We start from the raw sequence: 17,522 nt of genomic DNA, 5'->3' as shown, positions 1-17,522 counted from the left end.
TTGCTGGCAAGATGGCCGCCGTCTGAATATCGTCAATAGACTACGATAAAGCACCGAAGTCTGACGTCATTCACACATCCTACCAGGTCAGGTGACAGATCAGGTGACCGGTCAGCTGACAGGTCAGGTGACAGGTCAGCTGGTCCGTCAGCGACATCACCGCACGACGTGACATATATAAATGACGTTGATTGACAGCTCACAAATAATAATCAGCATTCTCCTCAAAAACCCTGTTTTCACATGTTAATTAAACACATTAATTAATTCATTAATGTTTCACGTGTTAATTAAACACAGCACTTTACGCACATTAATATGTTTCACATGTTAATTAGTAGAGGACTGCTAACCACAACACTTTACATCAACCAATCATGAATGAACGAAGGAACGAATCAACCAATCGAACAGCGGTACAGCAACCATTGCCTTCGTTGTCTACAACGTTACAAAACATGCAAAATGATGACATCATCGAGCCACTGTGACACGGACGTGGGAAATTAACAAATAGGGTAAAAATACAAATGTTAATAGTGCCGTTTCACGTAACAATTCATTACCTTTGTTATTTATTAAAGAGCAACTCGACGAGAAATATGGACTCTAATGTTCTCGTCAAATTGACAACAATGCATTTGAAGGGCACTCTTTCTGTGTGTGTGTGTGTGTGTGTGTGTGTGTGTGTGTGTGTGTGTGTGTGTGTGTGTGTGTGTGTGTGTGTGTGTGTGTGTGTGTGTGTGTGTGCGTGCGTGCGTGCGTGCGTGTGTGTGTGTGTGTGCATGCATTGGACTGTGTGTTGTAGTTAAAAGACGAGGGGTTAGCGCCACTAACATTTTTCAGTAAAAAAAAAAGTCAACAATATTTGTTGGTAGCATTTTTTCGTAGTACCTTCGACAGTGTTAAGAAATGTTATAATGTACATTTTGTTGGTAGTATTTTTCGTAGTACTTTTCTCCGACAGTGTTAAGTAACATTAATGTCTCTCTCTACGCGTCTCTATTATTCCGCCAGGAAGCTTCCTCTCCACTACTTCCTGGTTTGATCTTGCGCCGCACAACATCCCCCCCTGGTGGTCTGGAGAAGAATTCCTTTTTGGGGTTTTTTCTGAGGTGGGGGGGAGGGGCGGGGCGTTGGGGGGGGGCGTGGCTACACATCCAGGTCGTCGGGCCGCGCGCGGCTGCTCATGCGGCTGCTAGCGCGGCTAACGGGCCGCGGGTCCATCAGCGCTAGCGGCTGGATCTCCGTCTTCGTCTTGATGGGCTCCAGGAGCGTGTCGTCGGGGAAGTCGAAGGCCTGGTGCGCGTGGGAGTTGGAGATGGTGCTGCCGGCGCCCCCCGCTGGCTGCCCCAGGCGCTGCTGCTGCTCCGTGGAGTAGTTGGCCCAGTTCTGCTCGGCCGCCGTCTTGCCGGTGCTGTAGCCGCGGCAGGAGCCCGCCGACGCCGTGGTGGCCATCTTGTATCCCGGAGGAGAGAGAGGAGACAGCGGAGCGCTGGGGGACGAGCAACCGTTGTAGTATGCATACTTAGTGGTGGACAGGTCCTGGAAGGACAGACAGGCATACTTAGTGGTGGACAGGTCCTGGAAGGACAGACAGGCATACTTAGTGGTGGACAGGTCCTGGAAGGACAGACAGACAGGGTGAGAGACAGACAGGTAGAGAGTAGGGATGCCGCCGATTAATCGATTTTCCGATTATTCATCGTAGTCTCCGAAATCGATTTTAATATTTCATAATCGAAAATCGATTTTTAAATAGTTAAAATATAGGCTAATAAGTAAGGCTGCATGATACATCGAACATGTACCTTCATCAGAGTGGAGAATATAAGTATAAATCAAGTTGAGCAAAGCCACTCTTCTCTGCCCCTCTCTCTAACAGACAGTTAACGATCGCTTGTTAAGTGCCTGCCAGACAGACAATCAGATGAAATGAAGGCAGGTGTAGAGTAGAGTGTAGACTATAGTGAACTGAACATGTTCTCTTTATATCAAGTACTTCATTCCCCAAATCCAAATGGATTTCATTTTCCATCCTGAATGCCACTGAGAAGATCTCCACAAACGTTTACTCATCAAAACTGATTATAAAACTGTAACCATCAAAGCATGCACTCAACATATAATGGTTATGTGACCATGGCATGTGCATAATATAAAATCTTAAAAGTTTTATCTGATATTGATTAAAATAACAAAAAACGTATTTCTTTTTTTTTGTGGGGGGGGGGGGGGGGGGGGGGGGGGGGGGTGTCGACTATTCGATTTGGCTGATGGTCACTTTGTGGCATCCCTAGTAGAGAGACAGACAGGCATACTTAGTGGTGGAAAGGTCCTGTTCAGAGTAGACAGTGGGTGGTCTTTACCTTAGGGGTGGGGCTGTTCAGAGTCCCGCCCCCTGTAGCAGAGTAGACAGAGGGTGGATGGTCCTTACCTTAGGGGTGGGGCTGTTCAGAGTCCCGCCCCCTGTAGCAGAGTAGACAGAGGGTGGGCGGTCCTTACCTTAGGGGTGGGGCTGTTCAGAGTCCCTCCCCCTGTAGCAGAGTAGACAGAGGGTGGGCGGTGCTTACCTTAGGGGTGGGGCTGTTCAGAGTCCCGCCCCCTGTAGCAGAGTAGACAGAGGGTGAGCGGTCCTTACCTTAGGGGTGGGGCTGTTCAGAGTCCCGCCCCCTGTAGCAGAGTAGACAGTGGGCGGTCCTTACCTTAGGGGTGGGGCTGTTCAGAGTCCCGCCCCCTGTAGCAGAGTAGACAGAGGGTGGGCGGTCCTTACCTTAGGGGTGGGGCTGTTCAGAGTCCCTCCCCCTGTAGCAGAGTAGACAGAGGGTGGGCGGTGCTTACCTTAGGGGTGGGGCTGTTCAGAGTCCCGCCCCCTGTAGCAGAGTAGACAGAGGGTGAGCGGTCCTTACCTTAGGGGTGGGGCTGTTCAGAGTCCCGCCCCCTGTAGCAGAGTAGACAGTGGGCGGTGCTTACCTTAGGGGTGGGGCTGTTCAGAGTCCCGCCCCCTGTAGCAGAGTAGACAGAGGGTGGGCGGTCCTTACCTTAGGGGTGGGGCTGTTCAGAGTCCCGCCCCCTGTAGCAGAGTAGACAGAGGGTGGGCGGTCCTTACCTTAGGGGTGGGGCTGTTCAGAGTCCCGCCCCCTGTAGCAGAGTAGACAGAGGGTGGGCGGTCCTTACCTTAGGGGTGGCGCTGTTCAGAGTCCCGCCCCCTGTAGCAGAGTAGACAGAGGGTGGGCGGTGCTTACCTTAGGGGTGGCGCTGTTCAGAGTCCCGCCCCCTGTAGCAGAGTAGACAGAGGGTGAGCGGTCCTTACCTTAGGGGTGGGGCTGTTCAGAGTCCCGCCCCCTGTAGCAGAGTAGACAGTGGGCGGTCCTTACCTTAGGGGTGGGGCTGTTCAGAGTCCCGCCCCCTGTAGCAGAGTAGACAGAGGGTGGGCGGTCCTTACCTTAGGGGTGGGGCTGTTCAGAGTCCCTCCCCCTGTAGCAGAGTAGACAGAGGGTGGGCGGTGCTTACCTTAGGGGTGGGGCTGTTCAGAGTCCCGCCCCCTGTAGCAGAGTAGACAGAGGGTGAGCGGTCCTTACCTTAGGGGTGGGGCTGTTCAGAGTCCCGCCCCCTGTAGCAGAGTAGACAGTGGGCGGTGCTTACCTTAGGGGTGGGGCTGTTCAGAGTCCCGCCCCCTGTAGCAGAGTAGACAGAGGGTGGGCGGTCCTTACCTTAGGGGTGGGGCTGTTCAGAGTCCCGCCCCCTGTAGCAGAGTAGACAGAGGGTGGGCGGTCCTTACCTTAGGGGTGGGGCTGTTCAGAGTCCCGCCCCCTGTAGCAGAGTAGACAGAGGGTGGGCGGTCCTTACCTTAGGGGTGGCGCTGTTCAGAGTCCCGCCCCCTGTAGCAGAGTAGACAGAGGGTGGGCGGTGCTTACCTTAGGGGTGGCGCTGTTCAGAGTCCCGCCCCCTGTAGCAGAGTAGACAGAGGGTGAGCGGTCCTTACCTTAGGGGTGGGGCTGTTCAGAGTCCCGCCCCCTGTAGCAGAGTAGACAGTGGGCGGTCCTTACCTTAGGGGTGGGGCTGTTCAGAGTCCCGCCCCCTGTAGCAGAGTAGACAGAGGGTGGGCGGTCCTTACCTTAGGGGTGGGGCTGTTCAGAGTCCCTCCCCCTGTAGCAGAGTAGACAGAGGGTGGGCGGTGCTTACCTTAGGGGTGGGGCTGTTCAGAGTCCCGCCCCCTGTAGCAGAGTAGACAGAGGGTGAGCGGTCCTTACCTTAGGGGTGGGGCTGTTCAGAGTCCCGCCCCCTGTAGCAGAGTAGACAGTGGGCGGTGCTTACCTTAGGGGTGGGGCTGTTCAGAGTCCCGCCCCCTGTAGCAGAGTAGACAGAGGGTGGGCGGTCCTTACCTTAGGGGTGGGGCTGTTCAGAGTCCCGCCCCCTGTAGCAGAGTAGACAGAGGGTGGGCGGTCCTTACCTTAGGGGTGGGGCTGTTCAGAGTCCCGCCCCCTGTAGCAGAGTAGACAGAGGGTGGGCGGTCCTTACCTTAGGGGTGGCGCTGTTCAGAGTCCCGCCCCCTGTAGCAGAGTAGACAGAGGGTGGGCGGTGCTTACCTTAGGGGTGGCGCTGTTCAGAGTCCCGCCCCCTGTAGCAGAGTAGACAGTGGGCGGTGCTTACCTTAGGGGTGGGGCTGTAGCAGAGTAGACAGTGGGTGGGCGGTGCTTACCTTAGGCGTGGCGCTGTTCAGAGTCCCGCCCCCTGCGGCGGTGTAGACGGTGGGCGGCCGTTGGTCCTTCACGCGGTCTTTGATCCTCTTGAAGAAGACGTAGAAGAGCTCGATGACATTGAGCATCAGCGACACCAGAGACACCACCAGCATGAAGATGATGAACACCGTCTTCTCCGTGGGACGCGACAGGAAGCAGTCCACGCGGTGAGGACACGGAGAGCGCTCGCACGTATAGACGGCCTCCAGCTTGAAGCCGTAGATGTACCACTGGATGACCAGGAAACCAACCTGAAACATGAGTATAAATATGATTATAAATATTATAAATATGATTATTAAATTATAAAACTACAGGTGTAGATCGTCTCCAGTTTGAAGCCATAGATGTACCACTGGATGACCAGGAAACCAACCTGAAATATGAGTATAAATATGATTATAAATATGATTATTAAATTATAAAACTACAGGTGTAGATCGTCTCCAGTTTGAAGCTGGAGCTAAATATTATTATAAATTTGATTCTACCCAGGGGAGGATTATCCAACGGGCCTGTTGGGCCCAGGCCCAGGGCCCCTGAGCTAGGGGGGCCCTGAGCTAGGGGGGCCCTGAGCTAGGGGGGCCCTTGAGCTAGGGGGGCCCTTGAGCTAGGGGGGCCCTTGAGCTAGGGGGGCCCTTGAGCTAGGGCGGCCCTTGAGCTTGAGCGTCCGCGTGACCGCGAAGAGGCTCAAGCTCAGGGCCCCCCCCAAAAAAAAGGGGTAACAGTGAATAACAGATGACAGTGACACACACGGTTCTTGTCACTGTTATTAACAATTCATTTGTGTCAATGAAATAACCCCAAAAGTCCTAAACCATCATGATATCGCAGGCCTATATGTCATAACTGTTACGCGTACACGTGTGCGATGTGATCGCTCACATAGAGCAGGCATGTGTCTGTGGTGTGTCTGTGGTGTGTCTGTGATGTGTCTGTGGTGTGTCTGTGATGTGATCGCTCACATAGAGCAGGCATGTGTCTGTGATGTGTCTGTGGTGTGTCTGTGGTGTGTCTGTGGTGTGTCTGTGGTGTGTCTGTGGTGTGTCTGTGGTGTGTCTGTGGTGTGTCTGTGTCTGTGGTGTGTCTGTGGTGTGTCTGTGGTGTGTCTGTGTTGTGTCTGTGGTGTGTCTGTGTCTGTGGTGTGTCTGTGGTGTGTCTGTGTCTGTGGTGTTTCTGTGGTGTGTCTGTGGTGTGTCTGTGATGTGTCTGTGGTGTGTCTGTGGTGTGTCTGTGGTGTGTCTGTGGTGTGTCTGTGGTGTGTCTGTGTCTGTGGTGTGTCTGTGGTGTGTCTGTGGTGTGTCTGTGTCTGTGGTGTGTCTGTGGTGTGTCTGTGGTGTGTCTGTGATGTGTTATAATAATCTTCTCACCTCGAAGATGGACTTGAAGAAGATGCTGACGATGTACGTCCTGAGGAGGGCGCCCTTCATCTTCACCTTGCCGTGTTCCTCCAGGCCGTGTTTTACTTTCTTCATCTCGATCTTCTTCAGAGGAATGTCCACGTCGCCGCCGTCGTTCTGCACCGCCTTAAGCTCCTCCTCCTTCCTGTTAACACATGTTTAATTAATGTTTAGCTCCTCCTCCTTCCTGTTAACACATGTTTAATTCATGTTAAGCCCCGCCTCCTTCCTGTTAACACATGTTTAATTAACGTTAAGCTCCTCCTCCTTCCTGTTAACACATGTTTAATTAACGTTAAGCTCCTCCTCCTTCCTGTTAACACATGTTTAATTAATGTTAAGCTCCTCCTCAAACATCAGTATAGGAGGTATTTATGTGTTTTAAAGGAGAATTCCATACTAAAAGGCTTTCTTACCTTTATTTGTAGTTGTTGCGTCCCCACCAAAGAGGTCCAGGTGTTATTTTGTGCAAAAGCGCATTATTGGCTTTTCCCCTACCATAAGCCCTCAATGAATTGTATTGAATTGCATTGAATTGAATGGGGCTATGGGGTGTTGTGCTAATTCGCTTATTTCCATCGCTCAAAAATATTTTTCTTCTGTATATATCCTCTCTTCATAATGTAAATAGTATCCCAAGCAGCACACTTTACTACTTATTTAGATGGAAATAAGCGAATTAGCACAAAAACCCAACCCCCATTGAGGGCTTATGGTAGGGGAAATAATGCACTTTTGCACAAAATAACACCTGGACCTCTTTGGTGGGGACGTAACTACAAATAAAGGTAAGAAAACCTTCTAGTATGGATTTCTCCTTTAAAACATCAGTATAGGAGGTATTTATGAGTATAAAACATCAGTATAGGAGGTATTTATGAGTATAAAACATCAGTATAGGAGGTATTTATGAGTATAAAACATCAGTATAGGAGGTATTTATGAGTATAAAACATCAGTATAGGAGGTATTTATGAGTATAAAACATCAGTATAGGAGGTATTTATGTGTATTAAAACACTAACCTGTGGTACTTCTGCTCCTTCCTCATCAGGTAGAAGACGTGCGCCAGGTACAGCAGCGTGGGCGTGGAGACGAAGATGATCTGCAGCACCCAGAAGCGAACGTGCGAGATGGGGAAGGAGCGGTCGTAGCAGACGTTCTCGCAGCCGGGCTGCTGCGTGTTGCACTTGAAGGCCGACTGCTCGTCTCCCCAGGCCGACTCCACGGCCGTCCCCAGCACCAGGATCCTGAAGATGAAGAGCACCGAGAGCCACACCTTGCCCCCGGCTGTGGAGTAGGCCTGGACCTTGTCCAGGAGCCGGCCCAACGCGCTCCAGTCCCCCATCCTGCTGACATATAGAGTATAATATATAATACAATGTATATGTTCTGTTCTAACTGTTCTGACCCTGACCCTAAGCCTGGGCCCAACGCGCTCCAGTCCCCCATCCTGCTGACATATAATATATAATAAAATATAATATATGTTCTGTTCTAACTGTTCTAACTGTTCTGACCCTAAGCCTGGGCCCAACGCGCTCCAGTCCCCCATCCTGCTGACATATAGAGTATGATATATAATACAATATATATATATATATATATTAGGGCCGGGACTAATTGCGATTAATTTAGATTAATTAACTACAGAAAAATTTATCGCGATTAACTACAGATAAATTAATCGCACCTTTTCTTTCACCGCGGAACGTTTCTCACTGGGCGCTTTTCTATAGTACTGAAAACTGGAAATAATAAAAAGTCACCCCATTTTGTGAACTGGAGGTCTGACAAAAAACAGTAACAATATGAAGTAAGTACAGCTTTGTGATGTCACTGAGATGTACTTGTTACTGTTACTAATTTTTTTTCAGACCTCCAGTTCTAGGCAACACAGAATGGGGTGACTTTTATTATTATTTCCACAACAGGTATATTAATGACAGTAAAATATTGAAAATGATTGGTATCCTGTAGTCACTATTCATTGATTCACTGGGATACCAAAAAACATTAAAAAAAAAGGTTTCTTGCTGTTCTCGGGTTGAATATTGATATGCGATTAAAATGCGATTAATCTAGATTAATTAATCGCAAAGCCTCTGATTAATTAGATTATTTTTTTTAATCGAGTCCCAGCTCTAATATATATATATGTTCTGTTCTAACTGTTCTAACTGTTCTGACCCTGACCCCTAAGCCTGGACCCAACGCGCTCCAGTCCCCCATCCTGCTGACATATAGAGTATAATATATAATACAATGTATATGTTCTGTTCTAACCATAGACTGTAAAAAATATGGACAAAGCGTTCCCCGGGTCTAACATGAACGTAAAATGAAGCCTGTAATAATATGCTAATTCCTGATGTAAGTCGCCATCTTTCTAGATCCGTTTGGTACCAGCTGGCCATTGGCTGGCTCCGTTTTGTACCAGCTGGTCATTGGCTGCCCAGACAACGAGGCGGGACTTCCCCCCTTCTTCTCCGTTGGTTTTTATTTTGACTCGAGTGGGAGGAGAAGACTCTTGAGTGGGAGGGGAATCCCGATCATAGACTGTAACGGTAGCCACGCCCCTCAGAACATACGCGACTTTATGGTCATTTTTTTAATTAATGGGACCATAATTTTCCCCAAAAGAATATTATGACATTAGAAATGAGACTTTAAACTAGTGACTGGAAGAAGAAAGTATTCATGACCATGGTTATTAAGGTAATACAGTCTAGGTGAAGTTGGGCCAAAATACATGGGCCTCTATGGAGCTATGGGGCTTTTTGGGTCCAGTCCAGCGCCACAACAGGCCATTATATGAACTACCGATTTCAAATGAGGCTTCACGAAATATCTGGCTGACTGCCCCCCTGGTTCTAACCCTGTTCTAACTGTTCTGATCCGGTTCTGACCCTGACCCCGAAGCCTGGGCCCAACGCGCTCCAGTCCCCCATCCTGCTGTGATACAGAGTATAATATATAATACAATATATATGTTCTGTTCTAACTGTTCTAACTGTTCTGACTGTTCTGACTGTTCTGACCCTGACCTTAAGCCTGGGCCGAACGCGCTCCAGTCCCCCATCCTGCTGAGATATAGAGTATAATATATAATACAATGTATATGTTCTGTTCTAACTGTTCTAACTGTTCTGACCCTAAGCCTGGGCCCAACGCGCTCCAGTCCCCCATCCTGATGAGATATAATATATAATAAAATATAATATATGTTCTGTTCTAACTGTTCTAACTGTTCTGACCCTAAGCCTGGACCCAACGCGCTCCAGTCCCCCATCCTGCTGACATATAGAGTAGAATATATAAGCAAGCTAAGAACTTAACATCCGTCTAACAGTAGAATATCTGTACAATGAAACTATGAGTCTACACTATAGAGTGCTGTCAGTAAACTATAGGATCACAGAATGCAGAGAGACAGTAAACTATAGGATCATAGAATGCAGAGAGACAGTAAACTATAGGATCATAGAATGCAGAGAGACAGTAAACTATAGGATCATAGAATGCAGAGAGACAGTAAACTATAGGATCATAGAATGCAGAGAGACAGTAAACTATAGGATCATAGAATGCAGAGAGACAGTAAACTATAGGATCATAGAATGCAGAGAGACAGTGTAGTGTCTCAGTAAACTATAGGATCATAGAATGCAGAGAGACAGTAATCTATAGGATCATAGAATGCAGAGAGACAGTAAACTATAGGATCATAGAATGCAGAGAGACAGTAAACTATAGGATCATAGAATGCAGAGAGACAGTAAACTATAGGATCATAGAATGCAGAGAGACAGTAAACTATAGGATCATAGAATGCAGAGAGACAGTAAACTATAGGATCATAGAATGCAGAGAGACAGTAAACTATAGGATCATAGAATGCAGAGAGACAGTAAACTATAGGATCATAGAATGCAGAGAGACAGTGTAGTGTCTCAGTAAACTATAGGATCATAGAATGCAGAGAGACAGTAATCTATAGGATCATAGAATGCAGAGAGACAGTAAACTATAGGATCATAGAATGCAGAGAGACAGTAAACTATAGGATCATAGAATGCAGAGAGACAGTAAACTATAGGATCATAGAATGCAGAGAGACAGTAAACTATAGGATCATAGAATGCAGAGAGACAGTAAACTATAGGATCATAGAATGCAGAGAGACAGTGTAGCGTCTCAGTAAACTATAGGATCATAGAATGCAGAGAGACAGTGTAGCGTCTCAGTAAACTATAGGATCATAGAATGCAGAGAGACAGTAAACTATAGGATCATATAATGCAGAGAGACAGTAAACTATAGGATCACAGAATGCAGAGAGACAGTAAACTATAGGATCATAGAATGCAGAGAGACAGTAAACTATAGGATCATAGAATACAGAGAGACAGTAAACTATAGGATCATAGAATGCAGAGAGACAGTAAACTATAGGATCATAGATTACAGAGAGACAGTCAACTATAGGATCATAGAATGCAGAGAGACAGTAAACTATAGGATCATAGAATGCAGAGAGACAGTAAACTATAGGATCATAGAATGCAGACAGACAGTAAACTATAGGATCATAGAATGCAGAGAGACAGTAAACTATAGGGTCATAGAATGCAGAGAGACAGTAAACTATAGGATCATAGAATGCAGAGAGACAGTAAACTATAGGATCATAGAATGCAGACAGACAGTAAACTATATGATCATAGAATGCAGAGAGACAGTAAACTATAGGATCATAGAATGCAGAGAGACAGTAAACTATAGGATCATAGAATGCAGACAGACAGTAAACTATAGGATCATAGAATGCAGAGAGACAGTAAACTATAGGATCATAGAATGCAGAGAGACAGTAAACCATAGGATCATAGAATGCAGAGAGACAGTAAACTATAGGATCATAGAATGCAGAGAGACAGAAAAAAGAGAGACAGTAAACTATAGGATCATAGAATGCAGAGAGACAGTAAACTATAGGATCACAGAATGCAGAGAGACAGTAAACTATAGGATCACAGAATGCAGAGAGACAGTAAACTATAGGATCACAGAATGCAGAGAGACAGTGTAGCGTCTCAGTAAACTATAGGATCATAGAATGCAGAGAGACAGTAAACTATAGGATCACAGAATGCAGAGAGACAGTAAACTATAGGATCATAGAATGCAGAGAGACAGTGTAGCGTCTCAGTAAACTATAGGATCATAGAATGCAGAGAGACAGTAAACTATAGGATCATAGAATGCAGAGAGACAGTAAACTATAGGATCATAGAATGCAGAGAGACAGTAAACTATAGGATCACAGAATGCAGAGAGACAGTAAACTATAGGATCATAGAATGCAGAGAGACAGTAAACTATAGGATCATAGAATGCAGAGAGACAGTAAACTATAGGATCACAGAATGCAGAGAGACAGTAAACTATAGGATCACAGAATGCAGAGAGACAGTAAACTATAGGATCATAGAATGCAGAGAGACAGTAAACTATAGGATCACAGAATGCAGAGAGACAGTGTAGCGTCTCAGTAAACTATAGGATCATAGAATGCAGAGAGACAGTAAACTATAGGATCATAGAATGCAGAGAGACAGTAAACTATAGGATCATAGAATGCAGAGAGACAGTAAACTATAGGATCACAGAATGCAGAGAGACGGTAAACTATAGGATCATAGAATGCAGAGAGACAGTAAACTATAGGATCATAGAATGCAGAGAGACAGTAAACTATAGGATCATAGAATGCAGAGAGACAGTAAACTATAGGATCATAGAATGCAGAGAGACAGTAAACTATAGGATCATAGAATGCAGATAGACAGTAAACTATAGGATCACAGAATGCAGAGAGACAGTAAACTATAGGATCACAGAATGCAGAGAGACAGTAAACTATAGGATCACAGAATGCAGAGAGACAGTAAACTATAGGATCACAGAATGCAGAGACAGTAAACTATAGGATCATAGAATGCAGAGAGACAGTGTAGCGTCTCAGTAAACTATAGGATCACAGAATGCAGAGAGACAGTGTAGCGTCCCAGTAAACTATAGCAGGGGTTTTCAACTGAGTATGAACCAGGGACCATCAACCTGGGGAGTGGGGACGAGTCGGACGACCACCCTGACTGAGAATCAACCTGGGGACCCCCACCCTGACTATAGAATCAACCTGGGGACCATTGTTGTGTTGGGAGGGGGGATATGGTCGTGGTGTGGGGGAAAGAAATTAACCTTCCTTAAACTCATGTTGCTGTTCATTGTAACTTATGACTCAGTAAGCAGACACTTGCGATTCATTATGGGCACATGTCCTTATAATGGTGACTCAACCAGGCAATCCGGTATGGGTTCCCTTGAGATTCTAACTCACTTTTCTGTGGACTTTTCTTGACATCCGTCTTCCCAGTAACTGACAACATCGATGCGTCATCATTTGTCACCAGATTATTTACTGCATTGTTTCTCAACTTGTGGTCAATACAATAAATTCAAATACGAATCTTCACTTTCCTACATTACTAAATGCATGGTCAGGGACCACATGCAACACCTTCACGGACCACCAGTGGTCGACGGACCACCAGTTGAAAACTGGCATCTAACATGCTAACTAAAACTGTAGGCTACATTAAGACAACAAACTACAGTATGCCAGCTAGTTATTACAAAGCACTGTGTTGAATAGAATGCTATAGGCTACACAGAATATATGAAGACCATTACGATGGCATTTTTATGAACTTGCTAGCATGTTAGCCTGTTAGCTGTGGTGCTTAAAAAGTGTAAGCCGTGTAAGCACGCCATATAAAACTAAGCCAGCCAGCCGCGAGCTGCTTCTCATCATCCCATTGTTTGTTAACAACTCCCAATAAATGCACAAAGAATGCTGGAATCAAGGATGTGGCCGAGCGGGGTGTTACACATCTTATTGCTGTGTTTTAAACTGTGGCTGAACGGGGAACGTTGGGTGTTTGTGAATGTTTTAAACGTTGGTCAAACTCTCACTGCATGGAGATAAACATACCCGTTAGACACACTAATCTAATAGAAGAGTTGCGACATTGAGGGGGCAGAAACCGAGCGCTGTTCATGCAGCCTGAAGACAAGCTGGAGTTAGAAATACATTGTTTTCAACGAGGTCGGCACAATTAAGAGCTATTTTAAGCATGTGTGCAACATGACAACTGTTTAAAAGTATTGTACAGTAACAACTAAAGTCTCTTTAATGTTTATGTTGTACTATTACTACAAAACAATCTAAAATAAAGGGATTTAAGATCATTAGGCTATTGCCCTGAGTCCAATGCATTTCTGCCTACTCCCGGTCCAGGACTTAATTGTCCCAGTTGGTTGTCTCCATTCTCAATAGAAGTCTATATATAATTAATATTATAATATAATAATCATTGGACTGAAGCCCCATGAAGTGAACGCAGTTTGCGTAACTCTTTCTATAAGGCTCTGCACAACAGTCCGATAACACTGTCTCTCCCTATTGGCCTAAGTCACAATGTGGGACAGGGTCTCAATTTGAACACTGATGTCTGTCAGTCACAATGTGGGACAGGGTCTCAATTTGAACCCTGATGTCTGCCAGTCACAATGTGGGACAGGGTCTCAATTTGAACACTGATGCCTGTCAGTCACAATGTGGGACAGGGTCTCAATTTGAACACTGATGCCTGTCAGTCACAATGTGGGACAGGGTCTCAATTTGAACACTGATGCCTGTCAGTCACAATGTGGGACAGGGTCTCAATTTGAACACTGATGTCTGTCAGTCACAATGTGGGACAGGGTCTCAATTTGAACACTGATGCCTGTCAGTCACAATGTGGGACAGACAGGGTCTCAATTTGAACACTGATGCCTGTCAGTCACAATGTGGGACAGACAGGGTCTCAATTTGAACACTGATGCCTGTCAGTCACAATGTGGGACAGGGTCTCAATTTGAACACTGATGCCTGTCAGTCACAATGTGGGACAGGGTCTCAATTTGAACACTGATGCCTGTCAGTCACAATGTGGGACAGACAGGGTCTCAATTTGAACACTGATGCCTGCCAGTCACAATGTGGGACAGGGTCTCAATTTGAACACTGATGCCTGTCAGTCACAATGTGGGACAGGGTCTCAATTTGAACACTGATGCCTGTCAGTCACAATGTGGGACAGACAGGGTCTCAATTTGAACACTGATGCCTGCCAGTCACAATGTGGGACAGGGTCTCAATTTGAACACTGATGCCTGTCCGTCACAATGTGGGACAGGGTCTCAATTTGAACACTGATGCCTGTCAGTCACAATGTGGGACAGGGTCTCAATTTGAACACTGATGCCTGTCAGTCACAATGTGGGACAGACAGGGTCTCAATTTGAACACTGATGCCTGCCAGTCACAATGTGGGACAGGGTCTCAATTTGAACACTGATGCCTGTCCGTCACAATGTGGGACAGGGTCTCAATTTGAACACTGATGCCTGTCAGTCACAATGTGGGACAGACAGGGTCTCAATTTGAACACTGATGCCTGTCAGTCACAATGTGGGACAGACAGGGTCTCAATTTGAACACTGATGTCTGCCAGTCACAATGTGGGACAGGGTCTCAATTAGAACCCTGATGCCTGTCAGTCACAATGTGGGACAGACAGGGTCTCAATTTGAACACTGATGCCTGTCAGTCACAATGTGGGACAGACAGGGTCTCAATTGGAACACTGATGCCTGTCAGTCACAATGTGGGACAGACAGGGTCTCAATTTGAACACTGATTTCTGCCAGTCACAATGTGGGACAGACAGGGTCTCAATTTGAACACTGATGCCTGTCCGTCACAATGTGGGACAGACAGGGTCTCAATTTGAACACTGATGCCTGTCCGTCACAATGTGGGACAGACAGGGTCTCAATTTGAACACTGATTTCTGCCAGTCACAATGTGGGACAGACAGGGTCTCAATTTGAACACTGATGCCTGTCCGTCACAATGTGGGACAGACAGGGTCTCAATTTGAACACTGATGCCTGTCAGTCACAATGTGGGACAGACAGGGTCTCAATTTGAACACTGATGCCTGTCAGTCACAATATGAACATGAAGTGGGAGTAAGGCTTTACAATTTAGGCATTTAGCAGACGCTCTTAATCCAGAGCGATTTACAGTAACGCTAACCCTCTCAGACTGTTTCTAACCCATTGTTTCTAACTGACAGACTAATGCTCTGTTTCTAACTGACAGACCAATGCTCTGTTTCTAACTGACAGACCAATGCTCTGTTTCTAACTGACAGACTGTTTCTAACTGACAGACTGTTTCTAACTGACAGACTGTTTCTAACTGACAGACCTATTTCTAACTGACAGACTAATGCTGTTTCTAACTGACAGACTGTTTCTAACTGACAGACTGTTTCTAACTGACAGACTGTTTCTAACTGACAGACTAATGCTGTTTCTAACTGACAGACTGTTTCTAACTGACAGACTGTTTCTAACTGACAGACTAATGCTGTTTCTAACTGACAGACCTGTTTCTAACTGACAGACTGTTTCTAACTGACAGACATGTTTCTAACTGACAGACTGTTTCTAACTGACAGACTGTTTCTAACTGACAGACTGTTTCTAACTGACATACCTGTTTCTAACTGACAGACTAATGCTGTTTCTAACTGACAGACTAATGCTGTTTCTAACTGACAGACTGTTTCTAACTGACAGACTGTTTCTAACTGACAGACATGTTTCTAACTGACATACTGTTTCTAACTGACAGACTGTTTCTAACTGACAGACATGTTTCTAACTGACATACTGTTTCTAACTGACAGACTGTTTCTAACTGACAGACTGTTTCTAACTGACATACCTGTTTCTAACTGACAGACATGTTTCTAACTGACAGACATGTTTCTAACTGACAGACTGTTTCTAACTGACAGACTAATGCTGTTTCTAACTGACAGACCTGTTTCTAACTGACAGACTGTTTCTAACTGACAGACATGTTTCTAACTGACATACTGTTTCTAACTGACAGACTGTTTCTAACTGACAGACTGTTTCTAACTGACATACCTGTTTCTAACTGACAGACATGTTTCTAACTGACAGACTGTTTCTAACTGACAGACTGTTTCTAACTGACATACCTGTTTCTAACTGACAGACTGTTTCTAACTGACATACCTGTTTCTAACTGACAGACTGTTTCTAACTGACAGACCTGTTTCTAACTGACAGACTCAGGTGAATCTTTACACGAGAATGGTGTTCATAGAAAGTAAGATGGCTGCCGGGTGAACGACGTCAGAAACTCCGCCTTAAGTCATCTAGACTGTATATATATCTATGGCCACAACCGTTGTGTTCTGGAAGCAAAACCCAGATAGGGTTGCGTGAAGGGGTTCTTCTTCTTGTACGTGGGTCCATTTGGCAGCCCGTTACCGCCACCTATAGCGACATTATAGCGTTTTCATAAAGTGTGCGTTCTCGTTTTTAAAGGGTCAATAAAAAATGAGAACGCAACAGGACTTTGACGTTTTATCTAAAAGAGGCATCTGTCTACTCTCAGCTAAAGTCATTATCATGGAGTGCAGTACTTATTTTAGACTAGTCATTGGTTATGACGTGATACTTATTTTAGACTAGTCATTGGTTATGACGTGATACTTATTTTAGACTAGTCATTGGTTATGACGTGGTACTTATTTTAGACTAGTCATTGGTTATGACGTGATACTTATTTTAGACTAGTCATTGGTTATGACGTGATACTTATTTTAGACTAGTCATTGGTTATGACGTGATACTTATTTTAGACTAGTCATTGGTTATGACGTGATACTTATTTTAGACTAGTCATTGGTTATGACGTGATACTTATTTTAGACTAGTCATTGGTTATGACGTGATACTTATTTTAGACTAGTCATTGGTTATGACGTGATACTTATTTTAGACTAGTCATTGGTTATGACGTGATACTTATTTTAGACTAGTCATTGGTTATGACGTGATACTTATTTTAGACTAGTCATTGGTTATGACGTGATACTTATTTTAGACTAGTCATTGGTTATGACGTGATACTTATTTTAGACTAGTCATTGGTTATGTCGTGGTACTTAGTTTAGACTAGTCATTGGTTATCATGTAGAATTGAAGAATTTATCATCTAGGATTTAAAAAACATGTTTTCAGATGAAAAATGAATGGAAGGTGTTTATTATGTTATAAACGAAGGCATGCAGGGAAGGGGTTTGAGTTGTATTTCTTTCATAACGGACATGTTTTCAGATGAATGAAACATAATATGATATGATTTATTATTGTATAAAGG

At 45.3% G+C, this 17,522-nt stretch overlaps 1 protein-coding gene across 3 annotated transcripts in view; it reads right to left on the bottom strand.

Moving 5' to 3' along the window:
- Positions 1-1,078: 1,078 nt before the first annotated feature.
- LOC310876523 (gap junction alpha-1 protein-like) overlaps positions 1,079-17,522 on the bottom strand; it is a 20,249-nt gene continuing 3,805 nt past the window's right edge. Inside the window, exons 2-5 of one of the 3 annotated variants that reach the window (XM_083790085.1) lie at positions 7,168-7,491; positions 6,113-6,287; positions 4,703-4,993; positions 1,079-1,545 (exon numbers count right to left, since the gene is read on the bottom strand). In XM_083790085.1, coding sequence (XP_083646211.1) covers positions 1,153-1,545; positions 4,703-4,993; positions 6,113-6,287; positions 7,168-7,490 — 1,182 coding nt within the window. In that variant the 5' untranslated portion in view covers position 7,491 and the 3' untranslated portion in view covers positions 1,079-1,152. Of the gene's footprint in view, positions 1,546-4,702; positions 4,994-6,112; positions 6,288-7,167; positions 7,495-17,522 lie in introns of all 3 variants that reach the window. The other 2 variants (XM_083790084.1, XM_083790086.1) reach the window with 2 other exon arrangements.

The sequence above is a fragment of the Protomyctophum parallelum genome (genome assembly GCF_964188405.1).
Source record: "Protomyctophum parallelum genome assembly, chromosome: 19".
In the NCBI taxonomy this organism is placed as follows: domain Eukaryota; kingdom Metazoa; phylum Chordata; class Actinopteri; order Myctophiformes; family Myctophidae; genus Protomyctophum; species Protomyctophum parallelum.
Note: the sequence above shows the minus strand (reverse complement) of the source record. Positions and strands in the feature narration are given on the sequence as shown.